Source organism: Meriones unguiculatus, chromosome 20 (assembly GCF_030254825.1).
Source record: "Meriones unguiculatus strain TT.TT164.6M chromosome 20, Bangor_MerUng_6.1, whole genome shotgun sequence".
In the NCBI taxonomy this organism is placed as follows: domain Eukaryota; kingdom Metazoa; phylum Chordata; class Mammalia; order Rodentia; family Muridae; genus Meriones; species Meriones unguiculatus.
In genome coordinates, this window is record NC_083367.1 from 49,288,263 (window position 1) to 49,312,005 (window position 23,743).

At 47.4% G+C, this 23,743-nt stretch overlaps 1 protein-coding gene across 1 annotated transcript in view; it reads left to right on the plus strand.

Annotated features, from left to right (window-relative positions):
* Positions 1 to 239: 239 nt before the first annotated feature.
* The window catches only part of Prep (prolyl endopeptidase), a 95,137-nt gene continuing 71,633 nt past the window's right edge, over positions 240 to 23,743 (plus strand). The window contains exons 1-3 of the mRNA XM_021648448.2: positions 240 to 429; positions 4,641 to 4,715; positions 22,223 to 22,356. Coding sequence (XP_021504123.1) covers positions 385 to 429; positions 4,641 to 4,715; positions 22,223 to 22,356 — 254 coding nt within the window. The 5' untranslated portion in view covers positions 240 to 384. The remainder of the gene's footprint in view (positions 430 to 4,640; positions 4,716 to 22,222; positions 22,357 to 23,743) is intronic.

The following is a 23,743-nucleotide window of genomic DNA, read 5'->3' on the forward strand; positions in this document are numbered from 1 at the left end:
GTTTGCCTCCCCGGCGGGGCGGGAGGACAGGCGGCGGGGCCCCGGTGCTGGGGAAGGCCGGTGGCGGAGCGGCGTGGCGCGGCGTCGGCGGCGTCGGCGTGCTCCTCCGTGCGCCCGGGCGGCGCGGGCGCGGCCGGCGCTCCTGCAGAGGGAGCTGTGCGCCCGCTCCGGCGCCCGCGCGGCGACTCCGCTCCCTCTTGCCGCCGCTTGGGCCCGCCCGCCGGGGAGGGGCTCCCGGCCTGGCCGACAGCGTCTTCCTGCTCGGCGCGCAGCCCCGCCGCCAGTCCGCCCGTGCGCGCCGGCCCGCCCGCTCGCCCGCCCGTCCGCCGCAGTCCGCGCCCAGCCTCGCCCGCAGCCCCCCGCAGCCCGCGCCCCGCTCCGGCCATGCTGTCCTTCCAGTACCCCGACGTGTACCGCGACGAGAACTCCGTGAGTACCCCGCCCCCGCCCGGCCCGCGCCGCCCGCGGCTCGCCTCCCGCGGCCCCCGCGCCCCCGCGCCCCCGCGCTCCTGCGCCCCGCGCCGGCTCCCCCGGCCTTTGTTTGCGGAGCCGGCCCGGGGTCGCCGGGACTCCTCCTAGCGCCGGGCGGGAAGGTGGCCGCGGCCCACGTGCCTGCGACTGTGGTCAGCGCCGCTCGGCCCCAAGGACGGACCCCGGGCAGGCACGGGCGCCTTGGGGGACCGTGGGCAGACCAAACGTACCCACCCCTGTGCTCCCAGGTGGAGAAGCCTCCTGCCTTAAATATGGTGGCAGGACAGAGTGTGTGCTGGTGTGTGCGCGTTGGAAATGATGCAAGATTTTAAAACAAAAAAGCAAACTTTGAGAACTTGGAATTTGCAAGTCCTTGGAGTTGGGAGCTCATTCATTCCACTTCAGGATTGCCCTGTCCCCGAGTCGGTTGCTGGGCGTTGGTTGCTGGAGTTCAGATAAGGAAACAGAGTGGTGGGGAAGGAGCAGCGGGCCCACAGTGTGCTGAGGCCATCCAAGTTTTCTTAAGGACGGAACTTAAGACGGGGTGGCTGGCCTTTTGCAAAAAAAAAAAAAAAAAAAAAAAAAGTTTTGCCCACTGGGAGTTAACTGTTTACCTTAAGCTTCAGGTGAACTCGAGGTAACGTCAGACCCAGTTAGTGAAATTCAGAATTTTGGGCAAACGTGTGTGTGTGTGTGTGTGTGTGTGTGTGTGTGTGTGTAAATTAAGATTAGTTTGGCATTTAAGAGGTGGATTGAATCCAAACATTATGGCCCTAATTCCTGTAGCCATAGCCCGATTTCTCAGGTTACTTAAAATGGAATCATAGTAAGAAATATTTTTGTATAATACCGTTGTAAAAAAATTTTTTTCTGTTTTACTTTGATCTGCTTCATGCCAGAAAGTGTACTCTGAAGCACATTCCAAGGTAAGGTAAAGGCTCAAGCGTTTAAAAACTGTACTGCTTTCAAATGACCTTCCGAGTATCTCCCCTGTGTTTACCAGGGACCATCTGGTAAGCATGTTTCTCGGTCTGTTCAGCAGCTTGCTTATTGAATGTGCCCTAGTCATTCACAAACCCCTCTTTAGTAAAGTGATCCCGCTGGAGTGAAGAAGGGCACTGGTTAATCCCCAGAAAACCTGAATGATGTTCTGTTGGTGGCCCTCACTGTCTGGGTGACGTCGGGCAAATCTCTTACCCGGTACAGGCCTCCTTTCTCACACATGGACTGTTTAGGGCTGACGTAGGACTTGACTTGCTAGTGGAAGACTTGTCATTCAGATGGCCTAGCTCTGCAGGGGGTCAGATGCAGAGATGTGGAATTGGCTTGACTCTGAATCTTGAGTGTCTTTTGGTTTTAAAGCTAGCATATATATATGCTATATATGTGTGTGTGTGTGTGTGTATGCATTATATGTGTGTACATATATATATCTACCATTTTGTGGTTTTGATCACTATTGTCTTAGAGTTTTTCCTTTCTCTCTCTTTTTTTTGAACCTGGGAGTGGAGTGAGGGTAGTGTTGGTTCTCGCTTAATTTTTTTTGTACTTCATTCTGTGCCAGTCTTGTAGTTTATCAATGTTTAACAGTCCCTGAAAGGGTCAACTAGGGGTTTTATGAGTTTTTTCTGAAAGTTCACACACAACTGTAAAAAGATTTAGAATTTAATACATTCCAGTTTCTTCTCTTGATACCCCCAAGCCTGCGGCCTTGGCTTAGGTGGGGCAGCGAGGTTCAGCCTGGTTTCCATGGAGTACTTCTGTTGGCCTGCTAACCTTCACAGGTGCCATTTTCCTGCAGCAGGGTTCTGATACCGACACCTAGGCTTGACTTCACGCATTTGCTCGATTGCAGCTTTTGGAGGGTGGGTTTGGTCCCACAGAATGTGCTGGGGATTTCTTTAGTTCTGTCTCCCATATGAGCATCCTTCAGCCATGCTTGTATGTTCCCCCTAAATGTGGAGTGGGAACATGAAGCCCATGTGTCTTCATGAGCACAAATTTGAAAGTGTGACCCTTTTTGTGCAATGCCATTTCGTGCAATGCCATTGGCCATTCTGCTTATCTAACAGGTCAGGAGATTTAGGCCTCCTACAGGACCCTCAAGCCCTCATAGGAGGGTGTTGGGTTGGAGGAGGACACAGAAAAGGATGGAGCTAATTTCTGTCCGAGGGAGAAAATCCTGTCCTAAGTGAGCCTGAGAGCTGGCTGTCTAAGGGAGAAGGACGTTCTTGACCCTGAGATTAAAAATAAAGCCATCATCGTGCAAGTCTGAACAGCTGTGAAGTTGAATTCGCTTGCTGGCTAGCAGGAAGACCTTCATGACTACACCATCCATGGACAGTCAAGCTTAGAGGCAGCTGGGGAAAGAAGCAGACCCAGGCTTGGTGGGTCCCCAGCCTGCACTTATTCTTAAAGGTCCAAGTGCATTAAGGGACAGCATTAAGCAGCCTTTTGGGGAGGTGAAGGGAGGTCTCCAGGCCTCCATCATAATGAATAAGATGTATGTATCTTCTAGTCAAGGCTCTGAGACCACTCTGTAAATTCTTATACAGTGGGTAAAAAAAAAAAAACCAATGAAGAAGACATTGTGGACTGTGGGATTGAGACTGGGGATTGAGAATGGGAATGTTCCAGAGAATCCATTCCTTGTTTTGGGTAGTGTCGTCATGACAACTAACATGTAGTGCAGGGTCTGGAAGACAGAGCTACTTGCATTCTGTTACAGACCATTTGGGAGCCAGTCTGGGATGTGAGGCACACTGGTTCTGAGTTCGAGCCCAGCCATGTATTTGCTGGGGTACATTTGGTCAGGCCTACTGTCTAGTACATAGCAGAATGTTAGATCCACAGACTTTGGGGTCAGGCATGGATGGGATGTACTCTGCTTAGTAGCCATCAGACTTAGATTGCTTTAAGCTCTTTCTGGCTTTAGTTTCCTCATCTCATAGCCAGGTTTGGATAAATTAATGTGGGTGATAAGGTGGCATAATACTATCTCACAGTCTTCTGTCTGTGCATAGTAAAATTCATTGACCTTTGTTCTTGTTAACCTCTGAACTGTATTTTGCAATTTGTAACATGGAAATATCAACAACTTTTTAAAATTTGTTTACTTTTATTTTATGTGCATTGGTGTTTTGCCTGCATGTATGTCTGTGTGAGGGTGTCAGGTCCCCTGAAACTAGCCATAGATCTTGTCCCCACGAGTTGGAGACACTGTGCATTGGTTTTTACATTGTGTCTTCAGGCATGATCTCATGGAGCGTGGTGAGGAGCAAGCCTGTTTGCTTCTTCTTCCAGACCCCTTCCCTGGTCCTTGAGGACAGGTCTTGGCTTTGAGTTCTCAGAAGCCTTTATTTCGGGAGCTCTAGAGGCTCCGCCCAGGCCCGGCTTCACCAGCTTGGAGCTTTCTGGGAGCAGTTTAGTTTCTTCAGGTGTCAGGGTAGTCTAAGTGGGTGATGGCATTTGTGCTGTGTTGTACATGATAAAAGACGATCTCTGTAACGTGGTTTAAGCATGTTCTGAGGTGTGTAGATCAGCCTCCATACCTGGCAGCAGAAACACGCTATGAATTAGAAACTCGCTTTTAGTAGTTCAGGCTCGAAAGCAAAACCATGCTGTCGGGAGCGGATTTCATCACTCAAGCTCAGCGCACGTGTGTGTGTGTGTGTGTGTGTGTGTGTGTGTGTGTGGTGGCTCCCTTTCAGATGTGTTCTTCTTGTGAGCCCCTGCATTGTGTCCCTCTGTGCTTCGCCCTAGCAACAGAGTTTTGAGTTTCTTTAGCCCAGCAGCCAGCCTTTGTTCCGTATTGTACAAACAGAGCCCTTTCCCATTCTGACCTTTCATCTTTCTTCCCTCTCTAGCTAAAACATTCTTATCAGGAAGAGTTGCTGACACCTTTGAGAACCTGCCAATTTTGGTTCATGTGGTAATTTGGGCTGACATGTTGCCAGTGAGCCGATTAGTATCTATCTGGCCCTTTCTAATTTCACTGTCACATATAAATATGGATATTTATGTATATGGATATTTATGTATATGCATATTTATGTATATGCACTTACGTATATATGCACTTATGTATATATGTAAAATTATATATATATATATATATTTCAACTGAGCTTGAGTACTAATTACTTAAGACCTCATTTTGTCTCTTGCAGGTACAGGATTATCATGGACATAAAATTTATGATCCTTATGCTTGGCTTGAAGACCCAGACAGCGAGCAGACAAAGGTAATCCTGGCTTAGAGTAATTGATAAGCCACCTTAGCGACCCACTCACCTGCAGGTGTCTGTAGCTGGAGGTTTTGCTTCCTGTGCCTACTTGTATTTCTGACTTAGAACAGAGTGCACCTGTGGGCACCCCAACTTTTTGTTAAATGTTTTGAGGAGGGAAAAAACAAGGAGAAAACACATCCAGTCCAGTCCCCAGAGTGAATAGATGTAAATAAATGTGGCTTGTTCTGACCCTGATGAAAAACATATCTGGAGTGAAAATACTAGAAGGAATGAAAGAAAACAGATTATGCTAGAGGAAAAAAAAATACGGCAACAAAGGAAAAATGTCTTAGTATATCTTGGGGTGGGGCAAAGAAATAAAAATCTCATATATTAGACAAACAGTAGTTCTGATAATTCAGTGCTGGTTTTAACACAACAAAGAAAAAAAAAGCTAAATTGTAAATATAAGAGCATTGTTAGGTTTTGTGAAAGTCCGGGCAGAGGGAAACTCTGAGAACATAAAACTTCCTTTTGTTTTGGAGAAACATTTCAGGGGCTTGGCTGACATCTTATTTCATTAGCAAGCGTGGGCTGTGGGACTGCTCTTCTGTACAGTGGAACTTGTCACTTATATATATGCTAAGTAGTTAGGCTCTCTTGGGGGGACTACTATGTCTGTAGACCAGGCTGGCCTAAAACTTAGGGACCAAAGGCATGTGCCGTCATACCTGGCTCTCAGATTCATCCTAAGTCCCTCTGCTCTTTGAAGTATAGCCACACATACTGCTTTGAACGTTGAGAACACGGGGAAATGGCTCATCAGTAAAGTGTTTGCCACACAAGCATAAGGACGTGGCTTCAGGTCACCCTTGCTCATGAAGCTAGGGGTAACCTGGAGTCCCAGTGCTAGGGAACTGCAGACAGCAGGATCCTGCGGTTTTGCTGGCCAGCCCATCGAAGAGAGGCAGTAGACACCCATCTGCATAGACATGAGCACACAGAGAGAACACAAAGAAGAACACACATACGTGGACTGTTCCTAATACGCCCTTTGTCCTGGTTAGTCTTCGTTAACTTGCCATATACTAGTCACTTAGGAAGAGAAAAAGAACCTCAGCTAGGAATTGCCTCCATCACGTTGGCCCATGGGCAAGCCTAGGGGACATTTTTCTTGATTGTTAATATGGGAGGGCGCAGCCCTTCATGGTTGGTCCCATCCTTAATCACTAGGGCCTGGGATGTATGAAAAAGGTAATGAGCAAGCCAGGAAGCAGTATCCTCATGGGCTGGGCTTTAGTTCCTGCCTCCACATTCCTGGCTTGAGTTCCTGCCCTGGCCTCCTTCAGTGAATACCGTGTGCAACCTGTAAGACAAATCTACCCTCTCCTCCCCACAAGCTGCTTTTTGCCACAGTGCTTATTTCAGCGGTGTAAAGCCAGCTAGGAAATGCCATTTCACAAAATTGAGTGTCTCCAGAATCCTAGCATATATTTTTTTTCCTTAAAAATATTTTTTAATTAAAAATAAGTGTCATGCCATATAGGACATTTTCAGGACAGTCTCCATATTCTGCATTTGTCTCATGGGCCCACAGCACTGTACGTACATCAGTGTTTCCTGGAGAACGGAATTCAGATTTCCAAATCTGCTTACATTCACTAGAGAGCCCCAGCTAGTGCAACGGGGGTCTCCTTGCTTCAGCAAGAAAGGAAATGGAGTAGACTCAACTAGGGAGCGTGGGGCATGGCAGAGAGGGAGATCTCTGACCAGAGTTCATGGCCGTCTGTCGTCTTCCCACAAACGGGTCTTGCCCAAGCCAGCTTCACCTGTGTGATTGTGCCTCTCTTCTCTGTTCACCTGGGTTCCTTCAGCCTCCTTTCTGCCCTTCATTCCTGGAGTAAGCACTCCTCTGTCGTGAGCTTTTTTGTCTGCAGTCCTCCATCCTTTTCCCAACTCCTTTCAAGGAAGACAAAATTCTCACGGTTGAGGATGAGTGACCTTGGACTTTCACGGTTTCCCCTAAGAATTTCCGGCACATCTTCCGGAAAACCACCCCCAATGAAGTGATGATTTCTTTGCCTGAAGCAGCAGGTCTACCGGGAGTTTCTCCAGGCTCTGATGCTGCTGGTTGTCTAAGTAACTTAGTGACCTCAGACTGACCAGATGCGCTTTGCGTGTTGATGAACCCAGGCTTCTGCTGTCCCTCCATTTCTAACGACTGGTCCTATGAACGATAAGCCACTTATTAGTGGATGCCAAGCTTCCAGTTAATAGGTGAAACTTTGCTAAGTAGTGGTGTTACAGTCAGCCCTTGATGGATGCTAATAATGAATTACTATTTTCACAGCTTAGATTTATTGTGCGCTTACTGCGCGTCAGACACGGAAAGCGTTGCCTACCCTCTGGTGTTTGATTCTTGGACTCTGAAATAGATCCCTCCCCCCGCCCCCGCATTTTACAGTAAAGAACTTGAAGTACTAAATGTGAATTAAGTGACTTGCCGAGGTCACCTTCTGGGATTTTCCCAGGAATGGATTCTGGCACTAGAATTGATTATCAAAAATAAAAGTTGATGCCAGGTGGTAGTGGCACAGACCTTTAATCCCAACACTTGTGAAGCAGAAACAGGCAGATCTCTGAGTTGGAGGGCAGCCTGGTCTACAGAGTGAATTCCAGGACAGCCAAGACTATAGAGAGAAAACAAACAAACAAACAAACCGAAACAAAAAAAGAAAGAAAGAAAGACTTACAAAAAAAAAATTACTGTTGGGTTGTATCAGCTGTGAGGATTCTGGCGGTGCCTACCAGCCTCCACCTCTACAGTCTGCTTAGACGGCAGCAGCAGCTACGCCTGCCTCTTCAGACACAGCTTCCTTGTTGCTCTCTAAAGAGGCTTGGTACCGACACAGTCTACTGTCTTTCTTGGAAATGAATGGGAAACCAATTGGAGCTTTGTTTTCTTTCTTTGGGGAAGGGGTTATAGCGGATGGGGCACAGGGTCACGTGTGTCTATCTGTCTTGCTGAATCTAATATTTATTGAGTTGGTTCGATTGCTTGGCCAACAAGCCCCAAGCATCCTCCCCTCTCCGCCTCCTCAGCACTGGGATTTGGGACTGTAGGGTCCATCACCACAGCCAGCCTTTTATGTGTGTGCCTGGATGCCTGTGTGGCCAGGACCTTACCAGCAGAGCCATCTCCGAAGCCCACGAAAACCAGGGGCCATCACCCGCTAAGCAGATGCTGCACCAGCTAGCTGCCTTGTCAGCCCCTCTGTGCATTTTAGAAAGGCAGCAGGAGTGTCTCCTCCTGCACAAAACAGCAGCAAAAGCCAGATCCTCTGATTTTCACTAAAAACGGTCAGAAACAAGAAGCGCTCGCAGCTTTTCTGCACTGAGTTCTGCAGTAGTATCAGTAGTCTGTGGTTTAATCTACTGTTTCACGTAGGTTGTCTAGTTCTGACTGTGCTGGGCACTAAGGCTTCACCCTTTCTAAAAGACTAAGCAGAACAGACTTATAATGTGGAAAACTCGGTAACCTGGTTGGGGTTTAGAGGAGGTTGTCCTGGGTGGCCACCTCTTGAGCTGTCAGTGCCGAGTACCTGTTTCATACAGGCGCTCTAGACTGTAGCTCACATACACTCAGTTCGTAGTCTACAGTGGAGGAGGGGAGGGGGGGCTGACTGGGCTCCTAGGAGGCCTCGCTTGGCCTGCTGGCCATGGGCCCTCCTAATCTGAGAGCAGACAGGTGCCTACCCTGGTGTTGTCACCTTAGCAGGTCAAAGGCTTTGGGGCCCAGTACTCTGTACAGATCCCGTTGGTGTGATAAGACATCAGGTTTTTGGGATGAAATGCCTGAGTCCCCCTGGAAGTTGGCAAGGAACTCCCCGGTGATTTGAAAATGAGAGTCAAATCCTCTCAGTGGCAGTGGTTCTCAGCAATCGGCAATCGGCAGTGGTTCTCAGCCTTTCTAGTGCTGAGACCCTTGACAGCCATAAGATTATTTTCATTGCTACTCTAATTTATTTCATTGCTAACTGTAGTTTTGCTGCTGTTGTGAGTCATGAGTACGCACACACATAAAATAGCCTGTGTTTCCAGTCACTCTTCTGCGCCGGCGCGCAAACCAATCTCCATGTTCCTGGATATGCTCGCCTTTCCCCTCTGTCACCCTGCCCAGTGCTCCTTGCTCAGTGTATAGACAGACCTTGATTCACAAGATGATACTACAGTAGGGAAAGCAGGATGCACCAAGTGGCAGCGGTAGTTGGGGTTTTCAGTGTAGCTTTTCCTCAGCTAGTGGTGGAGTGTAGTGCTCTGACCATGGCAACAGCCATGGCACCGAACTGCCCAGCCACAGTGAAAGGATGGTGGAAGTCAGCACCAAGAGTCTCCGATGCATCATGTTGCTAATACTGTGCTACTCAGTAAGCTGGGCCCAGGAAATGCAGTTTTGACTTAGTTTGTTTTAAACTTTCCGTGGGTTTACCAGGCGGTAACTAAGTCAGGGAGCCTCTGTAAACCACTGTCTTAAAGATCAGAGGCCAGTGCCTTCAGAAATCAGTATGCTGGATGCTTGCATATTCTGTAAAGGGCTCCTCCGTCCTTGGCTCTGCCTGGCCCCTCAGGCGTCTGGAGATTACATCCCTTGCTTTCATCATCTGTGAAGCATCTTGGGCTACTGCAGGAGTAGTAAACTTGTGTTTGTTCTCCAGGGAGCTGGTAGTAGTCCACAGGGCACCTTTTATTGCTCTCCCAGGTAGGGATAATTGTCTTAATCCTTGGGCTTGGCTTTATAGCCCTCAGGTCTAGATTAAAGCAGCGTCTGTAATCTCATTCCCTTGTGCATCTTATCATGTCTTCACCTTTCCAATCCACTTTCTGAAATTGATACTGAGATGTACCTAGGGAAAGGAAGCATTTACACCTTTCAAGGGATAGGCACTTAAATTCTGATTGTCAAACCAGTCTCTGATTGGGGACAGTCTCTGGGGGATTGGTTGCTGGAGGAACCAAATGTATAGTCAGCTCCGTATATCTGATGGCTTTTTTTTTCTCTTGAAAGCTGTTCCTGGCAAAATGAGGCTACGGGCTCCATTTCCCTTCTGTTTCTCAAGAGAATTCTTAATAGGAACCAGAAAAAAAAATCAATACAAAGTATTGTGTGTATAGTTATCCTTTCTAAACAAGATAGAACTGCCAATGTTTCAGGGAATGTGTAGTGCAGAGTTCCTTTCCTGGAGCACCATGTACTCCCTCTTCTCAGCCTCCTATTGAGTGAGCTGTTTGGGGTTGCCCCTTAAACTTGCTGGCAAGGGTCTGAACTAGGACAGACTGCCTTCCATCCTGGGGATGAGAAGCCTGTCATTGTCATTTCTTCTTTATTTTCTCTCTCCCTTCTCCTTTCCTTGTCTAGGACATTTAAATTATCCACAGTTTCTTTAGTTTTGCTCCCTAGTGGTAAACCTAGCAGGAGTTGCTGTTTGTGTCAGCCTGGCCTAGGTTTACCAGAACAAGAGCTTTTCCTAATGGGGTCCAGAGCCAGGTGAGCAGGGATCTCTCTGACCGCATCATCCCACCAGGCCTCTTGGTGTTAGGTTGCAGGAAAGGCAGTGGGCTGGAAGCCTGCAGCTTTAAACTACGAGGTAGGTGTGAGGCTGGCTGGGGGCATTGAGGCACACAGGAACTCAAAGCTGGAGGCTGGGTTTGATTTACTGTGCTCTTTGAAGACTTCATGACACATGGAGATGTTTGCTTTGTTCCTCCAGTCTGTGAGATGCTTCTGTGTGGTGGAACAGAATGTTTGCTAGATGACCTAGAAGTTGGCTGGCACAACTAAGCCCTTGGTTTTATTTGTACTTTTATGACCAAAGAAAGCTATTAAATTTAGCCATCATTTTTTTTATAACAACAAATAAATGAAGACTGGGGAGACAGTTCAAGGGTTGAAGCACTTGTGTACAAGCGTGAGGGTTGGAGTACAGATCCTCAAAACCCGTGTGAGAGCAGAGTAGATGTGGTGGCTTGTTTATCACCCCAGTGCACAGGAGGCAGAGGCAGGGAGTCCGTGCGGCAGTGGTTCTCAGCCTTTCTAGTGCTGAGACCCTTGACAGCCATAAGATTATTTTCATTGCTACTCTAATTTATTTCATTGCTAACTGTAATTTTGCTGCTGTTGTGAGTCGTGAGTACGCACACACATAAAATAGAAAAAAATAGAGAAAAATATGTTCATTTCATTTAGCTGCGAGGTAATGTCACCCGTGTGAGAAGGTGTGCATGAACCTCCATTTAACATACACAGCGAGTAAACTTAAGATGTTGGCAGCCGAGTACTGTAGCTTATGGGGTACGTGCCTCCCAGCCTTGCATTTCTTCACCGAGTCAGCGTTGAACTTTAATGACTAAATTTCAGCTGCAGAATCTAGCCAGAGTTTCCTTTCGAGCTCTAGATTTTTCACAAAAAGACACATTTTGTATGTCTTGATCTCCACCGTCGTAAACCCATTTGAAGACGCAGTGACGTTGTTTTAAAGTGTGGCGATTAAACTAGGCCAGTGGTCACCTCTGTCTGGTGCCTCCCTTTTAATTGGTACATTGTGAACCCCTCTGGCCATGCCGGCCTATGACATGTACCCATTCATTAATGTCTCGTGGCAGGATCTGGATGGGGAATCCACACTGTACGCTGCTTGCTACCCTTTCAAAGGGAGACGGAAAACGCCTTAGGTAAACATGTCCTCGCAGGCTCCCGGTCTTCTGTCTCAAATATCTCATTACCTCCTGTGGGAATGTGCCGCCTAAGTTCCGTTTGTAAGCACACTTTACCTAAATCCACACTTGAGATTATGTATTTAGGGTACAAATTTCTTTTGATCTCTTGCCGGCATAGTTGTCAAAAGTAGGAGGAGGTTGCTGGTACCCAGTGATCCCTTCCAAGTCCTCGCCTTCCCTGTTGGCTCCTTGCTGTCTCAGTTTCTGTACCAGCATTTTTTAGTTACTTGGTTTTGTGTGTTGTTATTGCATGTGTGAATGTGTGTTCTGGCCATCAGACGCAGGGCATCAGGATTCTCTGTGCCATCTCAGTGGCCTCGTGCCAGAGTTTGGGATGGAAGCGGTAGAAGCTGATTCTGGCTGAGTGCGGTGAAGGAGGAGTTAACAGCAAGGATTGGAAGGCAGCTACAGGGATGGATGGAGGGCCACACTTGGCTCGGGTAGACTTGATGTAGGAATTCTCACTTTACACCCACCACTGCTGGGGCTGTTTGCAGAGATTCAATCCTCTGCCTCTTGTTCAAGTAAATGAGCCCCCTGGTCAGACAAGCTCCAGACAAGCGCTTCTCTCTTGGCCGGTAGGAAAAAAGTGTGGTAGGAACCCAGGACACTGGTTCCTCTGCTGGCAGGACAGATACCCGGAATGTTTGTTTTTTTAGGAAGGAGGGGAAAGTGGGTGGCAAATGCTTCCAAGGCTCTCTGATCTCATTGTCTCAGCCTTCTCCACCCAGCCCCTCACCTTCCATTCCTCCGTCTTCAGCTCTTAGGTCACATATGCTGTGGTGTGGAGTGTACCAGTGGGGCATGTCCGTGCAAACTTGCACTGGAGAGAGACTGCCTTTGAGCCCTTAGAGGTCAGTGCTGAAGGGAAGCTGAGGCCTGTCTTGAGTGGAAGCTAGGACTCTAGTTCGGTTTGGTTTCCATCAGGCAAAGCTCCCTGGTAGAGAAACTGAGCCCAAGGCACTGGTAAGGAGTTTAAAGACATTGGCACATCGTTTTCCCTGTAGGCATGTATTCAAGGTTGGTTTGGATGATCTGATGTGTGCGTGTGTGTGGTGCTGTCATCAGGTAACACCTAGGGCTGGATTTGCAACTTAGTACTAATACATGTACTTAGCCACTCCTGTCACCCAAGGAAGAAGAACTAAAAAGTCAAGTGCAAAGATAACTGACTCTTTTTTTTTTCTCCTTCCATATTTAGTTGCTCTTAATCCATTCTCTGTCACCATGTTTATGGAGAACAGCTCTCGTTCATGGAGGTCACCAAAGCCGCTTCTGGAGCATCCAGCCTTGGTAGAAATATCAGTTCCCACGCCTACTTTTTAAGATCCAGAAAGCCTGGGAAACTGAGTCGGAGGATGCGGAGACGTGACTGGAGGAGGATAAATGGTGCCTTAGGTTCATGTAGGGCCCACTTGCCAGGCACAGCAGCTCCGCTCCTCCTAGCTCTTCTTTTATATATGGCGTCTTTGTAAATCACAGCCAGCGTAAGGGAGTGGGAGGGAGGGGGGAGGGTCTACTTTTTCTCACTGGGGAAGCCGAAGGATCGAAACACTTGTGGGACTTGGAGGTGACCTGAGCGTTCAGACGTGAGCTGTTTAATCACTGAGTCTCCGTCACTCAGGTGTGCCTCCTACAATCTTTGTTCTCTTCTGTGCTCACAATAGGCTGCTTGTGCATCCAGAAGCTTACGAGCTTCCCGCCTGGTCTTCCATTTCCTCCAGATTTTTCCTTCTATCCCATGCCCTTCAGCAACTCAAGAGCAGAACTCATACAGATCTTGGAATCTGGTTATTCGCGTGGTAAAGCGTAGTCATTAAATGAGCAACTTTAAAAATAAAAACCGGGTTGGATTCTAGCTCCACAATTTTAGTAGTTTGTGTGGTCATGTTTTTAGCCTTTTTAAGCTTCAAATTTCTTACCTTGCAATTTGAAGAAAGCCACCTCATGTAGTTGTGAAAAATTAAATGATTAAATGGTTTTGAGTCATTCATGAGAATCACAGGCACACAGCATGTGCTTAGCGAATGCTCAGCATTGTACTTACAGTGGGCGGCTTATACCAGCCTGGGAAGTATCCGTTTCTCAGTGATTTGAAAGACCTCTGCAGAGCTGTGTGGGACGGGTCCGAATAGTATGGTTAATTTAAGCTGAGCAGGCAAGCCTTCCTTTCCCTAGCTACAGGCCAGGTGGATTTCACACTGATCCTGCATCTGAGGAGTGGATACTCCGGTTGGCCAGCAGGGGTCAGGCGTTCTTTTCCAAGGCACCTAGAAGAAACGCGGTCCAGCCACATCTCATGAACTTTAATTTATAATCCTCCCCCTCTCTCACTCACTCATACACGTACACATGAGAGAAGAGGGGGAGGATGTTTCCATGCAGGTTGCATGCATGTGAATGTGGAGGTGAGGAGTTGTCACACGTGTTCAAGCTTTCCACCTTAGTTTTTGAGACAGTCTCTTACTCATCAGTTCAACGAGACTGGCTGGCCAGATGCAAGCCTTCGCCTTCCCAGCCCAGGTCCTTGCACAGCAATCACTTCACCGAGCCCTCTCTCCTGCTGCACATCTTTATTTTCCGTATATATGTACTGTATTTTAGGTTTGCTGTTGACATATCAGTCATTCAGGAGAGAATGGGTCTTTTGTGTCATCTTTTTTTAAGACAGGGTTTCTTTGTAGCCCTGACTGTCCTGGAACTCACTCTGTAGACCAGGCAGCCCTCACACTCACAGAGACCCACCTTGCTCTGCCTCCTGAGTGCTGGGATTAAAGGCCCGTGACACCACAACTGGCACTCTCTCATCTTTTAATAATTAGGTATTTAGGATTGAACTTTAAATGTATCAGACTTTTGGTCAGTAGAGCCTCAGAAATAAATGAGATTAAAATTTTAGCTTTGAATAGGCAACAAACGGTACTAAGGATGATGCTTGACTGTACAATCAAACAAGGGTTTCTCTTTACTCCCTCCTTGATTGACAGTAGCTAGCCCCAGGGAGGAAACAAGCTGATACACCTATTCAGAAACAAACAGAGCTCTGGAGGAGACCTGACTGGGCTGCTAGGAGGCCCCACTTGGCCTGCTGGCCATGGGCCCTCCTACTCTGAGAGCAGGAGACTGGGATTGTCATTTAGCAGGTCAAAGGCTTTGGGGACACTGCTTGGATCAGCTGCTGCTTAGGGAAGAGAGGGCTGTGGGCCCAGAGAGGAAAGGCATATCACGTAGTTGAAGACCATGACAACAGTCAGTGTCACAGGAGAACAAGCTTTGCTTCTTAGGGGCCAAGGCTTCCATGTGGTCTGACGCACGGCTCACTTGTGTTAGTGTTCAGCAAGGACGGAGAGTGAAAGATCCTTTTAGCGGAGTAGGCTTCTCACATTGTCTTGGCAGGTGCAGCAGTCTGTGCCTCCTGCTTCAGTCTCTAGATGTGTTTCCTGAAAAGCAGCTTGGCTTGGCCTACTTGCAGGCTTCTGTGACTGCCCTCAACCCCCACCCCCAGGTCCTGAGTCCCCTGGCCTTGGGGGGGGGCTCTGCCACCCCTTGACCTGTTTTTGTCTGAGTGTCCCTGCCCTAGGAGAGGAGCTGCTGGGCTCTGCTAGAGCAGATGGGATCCTGGACCCTCAGCTCTGCACTCTGGCTGGATTGTGGTTTCCTGCCAGGCCCTGCTGGGCAGCAGCCACTTCCTCCAGAAGCTTGCTAATTATGTTAATCACTGGGTATCTGCAGGATGGAGGCCTTCCACAAACACCAGGATCTTCAAATGCTCAGGTTCCTCGGGTGAAACGGCTGGTGTTGTGTTTGCACCTCACCTGCGCACGTCAGCCATTCCCAGATTAGTTAGGGGCCGTCATACAGAACTTTGTAAATATGTGTTGTGTTGTTTCAGGAATAATGACAGAGGGAGGGGAAAAAACCTTTTCTACTACAGATGCAGCTGTCTTCTCCAAATCCTTTTGCCTGGTGATTAATGGAGTCCAGGTGAGGGTGCGGAGGGCTGATTGTTTATACAGCATGATGCTCCGATCTATGGCATGAGAAGCGTCGTCCTCACTGGGCGGTGGCATTTGAAAAGTCAGGACTGACCCTTACGTGGAGGGCATGGCTCCAGGACCCCCTGGTGACTCAGTGGGCTGCAGGCTGCACCTGCACGGCCCACCACCCTGCTCTGGAGGTGGCTTCTCCTCCCCGAGCTCTTCTGTCCCAAGTCCTGTCCCTCTCTGTTGCACATCATGTTAGGTGGGGGCGGTTAGTTACCGAGTTACTGCGGTCATCATGCTGATTCACCGAAGTCAGAATTGTAGTGTGTCCTGAGTCTGTCTTATTTTAGTGAGCTGCATTTTTGCTTGTGCCTTGTCTGAGAAAGACAAAGTTAGAATGCATGAATTCAAATAAGGCGGTCAGTAAGTGATGGGATCAAGGTCTCTACTCCTTAACATGTCTTTTTAGTTGACAAGTAGAAAAATCACTTGTGTTTATAGTTTCCATTCTTATTTGTGTCTTTAGACCAGCATCGCCCCTGTACCACCACTGCCCACCACCCTGACCTCTGACCCCCGATAACCTCCATTTTTCTCCTGTCACTGAAGATTCCGTGTCTATGTGAGATGGTGGAGTGTTCGGCTCTTGGTCCGTCTTGATGAGTTTTTGTATGCACTCGCAGTGTGTTGGGAGACAGTTTGAAACACTCCCTCTGAAGGCAGGAATGGAAGCAGAGGCTTCAGCTCCCAAGCGCAGCCGCTCTTACTGAGGTAGCCATGCTGTCATTTAGTTAACGATGCCCATCACCAGCTCTACCGCAAGAAAGGGCGTATGTGCCTGATGTACTGTGAACTGTAGTCACGGTGTGTGTGGCAGATTCTAGAAATTAATCATCATGTGCAGCTTGTACTCCCTTCCTTCCTGTTTCTCTCTCCTCCCTCCCTTCCTCTCTTCCTTAGGGTCTCTTGTTTTTATTCCCTTTAGAGGTTCACCTGCACAGGCAGGCTGTGTTCAGGCCTGCTGAATCTCACTGCAGGCCTGCTGTCTCTCACTGACTTTAACACGTTCTGGCTTAACAGGGTTTGAACTCTCTTCACTCAGTCAAGTCAGTCAGTCATGTCATGACCTTTTTAGGGTTATTGTTTTCCTCTCCATATCCTCATCCATGGCCTCTCTTCCCCCAGCTTTGTTCGTATTTTCAGGCCGAGAAGCCGGAACTATTACGGCTGTACAGTATAACATGTGTAATTAAGATAGCAAAAGGACATCCCAGGGAAGCCGTCACAGAGCACTTGCACCCGCCCCCATGAGACTTAGGAAGAGGGCTGTGACGAAGAGCTTGGCAGCTTTAGCTTTTCAGCACTGTTGGGTTTTTGCATCTCCGCATTTGACTTGGAAGATGTCTTTAAAAATAGTGCTCTACTGAAAGTAACGGACCAACACGTGTGGGTGGGTGGAGGGGTGACCAAACTGGACTTACTTTAAAATTCCTTGTAGCATGGTTCGGCCTAGAGTACCAGTTGCAGTGTATGGAGAGTGTCATACACTCTTTCACAGTGGGGGCGTCTGTTCCAGTCATCACGGCAGGGGAGCGGGGCAGAGTGGAGCATCCCTGGTGGGAAGTCGGGCATGCGCCAGGATCCTCAGCCCGCTGGGAGCCCAGACTGTTTCCTTTCTTAGAATATCTTGGCAAGGCCCTCAAGAAAATTGCCTTCAACACCGCCAGCTAATGTATACTGTGCCCATTCTCTGTTTCCACTTGCAGGCTGGGCCTGCATCCATTCCTTTCAGAGTCCAGTTGTTCTACCTGGCTTTGCGTCTAACCTGGACCACTGCCTTGGTTGCCTGAATGGCTCTCTCTCTCTCTCTCTCTCTCTCTCTCTCTCTCCTTTTGCATTCCTATCGTGTGTTCCGTAGCAAGGAGGGTGATCTTTTCGAAAGGTAACACATTTCCTGTGTCCTTTGCCTACTCCGGGCTCATTTGTACTTGGATGAAAGGTCCCCCAGCCTTGGTTGCTGCCTCCTCTCCTGCTTGTCCCAGCCTGCTCACCTTTCTCTTCCTCATACCTATCAAGCACTTCTGTTGCAAGGACCTTGCCTGCTGTTGCCTTGGCCGCCACCTCTCCTGGACCTTGCCTGGCCCCTCCCCAGCTCTCGGACCTCAGTGGACAACATTCTGTCTTTCACCAAGAGCTTCCACACCTGGCCACCTGATTCAGTAAATGCCTTCTGTGGCTTCAAATTCTGTGACAAGTGTCTGTCCATTTCCAAACCAGGGTTGGTTTTGTTACAAAATACGACAAAGATGTCACAGCAGTGTTAGATCATCGTTCTGAAGATTCCAGTTTTTCAGTTCCAGCCCTTGTCTCATATCGAGCCTGCTGGTAGGCAGCAGGTCCATAGCCTTGAGCATCAGCCTTGCTCCACTAAGTACCTCTGTGTGGTTTTGGAGCTGAAGTCTGTGCAGCCCTAGGGCTGGTTTTGTGTCTATCCCTAATAGAATGTGCCCCCTGTGATGGCAAAAAGAATTTTGCGTCATCACCTATGCCTTCACAGTGCCAGGGTCTATGCTGGTATAGAGTAGGCCCTGAGGAGAGCCGCATGGATGGCAGAAAATCTCACAGTTGCCTCAGGCCATCTCTACATACAGTATGTGTCACTGTCACACATTTCTATCGTTAGTGTAAAGCAATCCCAGCCTCAACTATATTGTTATTGTAGTCAACTATATTATATCATATAATACTACATATTATAACATAACCTAATATAATGGTATATTATAATATAGTAAAAAATAATCAACTGTTGAGTCAAGTTGATGCTTGACTTTGCCAGGTGGCTTTACCGCCATGTGCTTCTGTCTCCCTGCCTTTGAAGCAGGCATGGTGTTCCCTTCCATAATTAAATGAGGTCATGTTCTTGGATGCACTCTGATCTCTAGACTGCTGCCGCTGTGTGGATTGTGTAGCCAAAAGCAACAACCAGTTTCCTCCTTCACACTGTTAGTGAGATCAGATGGGGTTAGCAAACTGTACCGTGCCGCTCAGTAACTGTTTAGTCATCACAGTCCTGCAGCCCTTTCCCCATCTCCAATTCACTCTTTCCCTGTCCTTTCTTTTTTTCCTTCTTTCCTTCCCCCTATTCCCTTTCTTTTCCCTCCCCTCCCTTTCCCTCTTTGTCCTGTTTTCTTTCTTTGAAGTACTGGATATCAAGCCCAGGGTCTCAAATGCTAGGCAAGTGCTCGACACGTGAGCTATGTCCACCTAGCCCTTAACCACTCCCCGCCCCCTGACCCTTTAAAAATGCCTCTAGGAACTGGAGAACTGCTCAGTGTGTAAAGTCTTGCCACACAACCGCAAATTCAGGTGTCCAGCACCTATATAGAAAAGCCAGTCGTGGAGGCTCACACCAGGAAGCCCAGCACTGGGGAGGTAGAGGCAGAAGGATCTCTGGGGCTTGCTGGCAGCAGGTCTAGCTGAATTGACAAGCTACAGATTCAGTGAGTGACCCTGTCTCAAAAAAAAAAAAGATGGAGCGCAATTGAGGAAGATACACAGTGTTGACCTCTACACAGACACTGTTGTGTGATAAAGCCAACAAACAGGCCCACTCACGACAGACCAAGCATGGACACCACCTTGATGAACCAGGAGTTTCATTGGGGTCACAGGAGCAGAAATGACTCAGTGACAGCTGCACCACCAAAGCCCACCCCTGCACAGGTGAAAATTCATACTGCTCAGCCTACAGGCAGCCCAACAGGTTGGAGAAGGTCCTTTCCAGGTGCCTCAGCTGGTCTAAACCTCTTCCAAGTAGCTTGGCTGGTTTCTGCTTCTTTCAGGCAGCTGGTCCTGGTCTGATCTTAGACTAAGTCTTTGCAGCTCATCCTATCTTGAATCCTTTTTTTTTTTTTTTTTTGAATTAGAGTTTCTCTGTGTAGCCCTGGCAGTTCTGGAACTGGCTCTGTAGTAATCTGCCTGCCTCTGCATCCAGAGGTCTGGGATTAAAGGCATATACCCCCACTGCCCAGCTTGCCTTGAGTCTTGGTCGCTGTGTTCCTCTGGGATTCTTCTTTGCAGCTTGGCCTTGCTTACTCTGACAGGGAGGAGCCTAGTAAATCTGGTCATTTTCAGGGACTTCCTGAAGATCCTGTTTGGTTGATGATTATTAATATTTAATATTGATTTTTCTTTTAGTTAAAGAACAGTTATTCCTAAACCAGCTGTACACCCAAATCACCACACAGAGACTTGGATTTATTTAATTAACCTAGAGCACAATGCTGGGCAATAATTACTCCATCCTAAGCCTCCAAGCCTACGTAGCTTCTTCCTAGTCAGATTTTCCACATTATACTTGTTATACTTGCTTTTTAGTCATAGCATAGATCCCATTCATCTCTCCTGGTGTTTCCAGGTCCTCTCCTATTAGATCTGTCTTCCACTCCTTTCTCCTCCCCCTGGACAGGATGTCCCACCCTATTCTCTCCATCGCTCAGCATTGGCTGGTTGTTTTTACTAGCAGTACAGAGAACAAATGGTGGCATGTTTACACAAAGATGAGACAGGTTATGCTTAGAATAAGCATCATAAGGCAATGTCCGATGGAGACCACATAGTAGGGTAGAGAAATCAGCATTTGAACGAACAAGGGTAAATTGTATACAGTCCACAAGAACATTATACCAACACCGTTTAGAGATTTCCTGCAGAATGGATTCTTTTAATCTAGGAAAAACTGTTAGACAATACATGAACATGTAGTACACGTATCTACACACTCATACCCACATACTTATCTACATATATGAATATGTATACACATATATACATATGCACATAAATACTTTCCTTAGTTCAAGGGTCTTCCAAAAACAGAGCAGTGCAAAATCAGTCTTTTATGAAGCAGCGTCTGATTCTTAGCCCAGAGAGCTGAGCAGGGTTTACTGGGATTAAATTGCCTCATTAGCAATAAACAGCTGAGAGTCATATTTTGAGGGACTCAGTTTTATTTTCTGTTTGAGTTATGTTTCTTGAATTGCATAAACCTTGCTAATCGCCACGTTCATATGCTGCATTCGCCTCCTCTGAAGTCATAAACATAATGAGCTTGGCACTGCTTCCCCCAGCATGAGATTGTAGTTCTCCAAAGCGCTGCTGCTGGTTTCCAGAGGGAACCCAGACTTATCTGTCCAAAATAGCACTTGACGCCTGGATGGGCCCCCACAGTTTGAGCCGCAGCCAGAAGTGACTGAAGGCGACTCGGTTGTGCCATCCAGCATATCACATGCTGAGTTCTTTCCTGGCCTTCCCCTAGCTGCTTACCTATGTGTAGACATCTGGTGAAACCCACTGAATATGGTGCCAGCACAGTCATACCTGCTTTATCTCAAACAACACTCACACATGAATTTTACGACCAAGACTTTCACAGTGTTCAAAACCACCTGTCTAGGGTAATGGGCTCAGTGACTGAATCAAAGTGCATTCTATGTATGTATGGAGAAGCCGTGGGGAACCCCATTTTCTGTACAATAAGTATACGCTGGCTAAAAACGGTAACGGTTACAGGATACAACTGAGTGTGAAAATGAAGCCCTTCTCCTGCCTCCATCCCCTGGGTCTCCTGACTTCCTGTGCTCCTTCTCCTCTCCTTATAAACCATGCTTGTGCGACTGGAGAGATGGCTCAGCGGTTAAGAGCACTGAATGCTCTTTCAGAGGATCAGCACCCATGTGGCAGCTCACAACTTGCTGTAACTCTAGAATCTGGCACCCTCACACAGACATACACGTAGGCAAAACGCCACTGCACATAAAGTGAAAATAAATTAAATAAAAGAAATGATTGTTGGCATTCTTAGTCACTGCCACTTCAGTATTTCTAAGTAGTTTTCAGTTGCACGTTTTGGTGGAGGTCTCTGATTGGAGCTGACACAGAGTGAGGTTTTAGATAGTATGAGAAAGCAAGGTCATTAAATAGTGCCTGCTTTTTTCCTTCTACATTTGAAACTGGACCCGTGGGGATTTATAAATATGTATTATTGATAGGATACGACTGATGTACAGTGTATTTTTTTAAGAACGTAGATTCAAAAGCCAGCTCCACCCCTTGCGTGTACAATGGTGGATAGCTTTTCAGAACACTTCAGGTGCAGTTTTCTTATATGTAAAATGGCCTCATGAGAGACTCTCCTTGGGCTGCAGAAATGGCTCAGTGGGCGGAGGCACTTGTCGCCAAGCCTGATAACCTGAGTGAGTCCCATCCCTAGGACCCATGTGATGTAAGGGGAGAAACATCTGCAGTTGTCCTCTGATATCCACACAGGTGCTGTGGGCTGAACACACACACACACACACACACACACACACACCTTGTCTAAAGACGAGGCTCTAATGAGTTAGTATTTGCCCTGTCCCATAAGCATTAGGTGAGCTGGTGCCATGAATAGTCTGTTCTTAATTGTCAAGAGGAAAGTTATTTTGTGTTTCTATCTTTGAAGTAGGGTCTCTACCTGAAGCCCATGCTGATAAAGCGTAGGACTCGGGGACACACACACACACACACACACACACACACACACACTAGCTTTGAAGGCACTGTGGTTCTCTTGCTGCAGTGTCCCGAACGCTGGAATTACAGACACAAGGCATCACACTCACCTTCAAAGATAGGCTTTTGCTGATGTACGCTAAAGAGTACTGTTTCTTGTGGGAAATGTTTTTATTTGATTTGACTTTTGTCCTTTTTCATCCTCTTCAGGCTTTCGTGGAGGCACAGAATAAGATCACGGTGCCATTTCTTGAGCAGTGCCCAATCAGAGGTCTATACAAGGAGAGAATGACAGAACTGTATGACTACCCCAAGTACAGCTGCCACTTCAAGAAAGGAAAGCGGTACGTGAGCCTGCTTGCATTCGTTTTCTTTTTACTCTGCAGCTTGATTTAAAAAACAAACAAACAAATAAAACCAAAAAAACCCTGTATATGTGTTTATATTTGTCTGTGTGTGAGAGAGAGAGAGGTGGAGAGACAATGCACATACATCAGAGGTTGATATTAGCTTTCTTCCTCTTTCACTTTTTATTCCCCCCCAGCCCCTCCCTTTTTTTTTTTTTTCCCTGTTTTTCATTGAGACAGGGTCTTTCTACTTAGCTCTGGCTGTCCTGGGATTCACTTGTGTGGGCTAGGCTAGCCTCAAGCTCACAGAGGTCCACCTGCTTCTGCATCCTGGGTGCTGGGATTAAAGATGTGTGCCACGGCTCCTAGCTTCTACTCCGTTTTTTGAGATAGGGTCTGTCTCAGAATCTGGAGCTTACCAGTGTTGAGGGTGTAACATGAACCACAGTGCCTAGCTTTTATGTCACTGTTGGGGATTCCAGTAAACACCTCATTGACTGAGCTGTCTCCACAGCTACCCTGAGTGCAAGTCAGGTATGGCAGCTCACACCTTTAATCCCAGCCCTAGGGAGGCAGAGGCAAGTGGGTCTTTGTCGGTTAAAGGCTAGCCTGGTCTACATAGTGAGACCCTGTGTCAAACAAATGAAGTACACATTTGAACTGGCCTGTTTATAAAACAGAAGTGATTGTTGTGTTTGAACACAAGAATAATTTTTTCCTGCCAAGTGCTGTCCATATTCATAAAATAATGGTTAAGAAATTTGGCAATGATACAGCCTGTGAAGGGAGGTTATGGTAAATCTTTGTTGCCTGTGGTTACTTGGTGAGCCTGCGATTCTTAAACAACAGGGAAGATTTGTTTCCACCTAATATTATCTTTGGCTTGTAGTACTTGAAAGCATTTTATTATAGGTGCTTTTCTCCTATCCAAGAGTGGGCTACAAAGCAGAGCCTGTGGATTTAGCCCTCCTCTTCATCTCTTTCTGTGCTTTGTCACTTGAGCATAATCTGCTGTTCTTTTTTTTTTTTTTTTTTTTAATTCTCTTTGGATACACCATTACACATTTACTTTGGAATTTCTTAGACCCTTTGCCACACCCTGCCCAGCACCTGTTTTCATGCGTTGAACTGGAACACAATCCTGCCCATTTGTTCGATTGTTCGCTGAGCATGGTGACTGTGGCCCTCAGAGCCTGTGCACACGCCCTTCTCTTTGCAGAAATGTGCTGACCTCCACACCTGGCAGCCAGCCAGGCTGTGGAAGCAGACCAGAATTTTACAGTAGAAGATCTGCTTTCTTCCTCATTTAGAAGAAATAGTCACTGCTTTATTTGACTGCCAGGGTTATTTTTAGCCAACTGATCTCTGTCTGTAGCTCTCATAC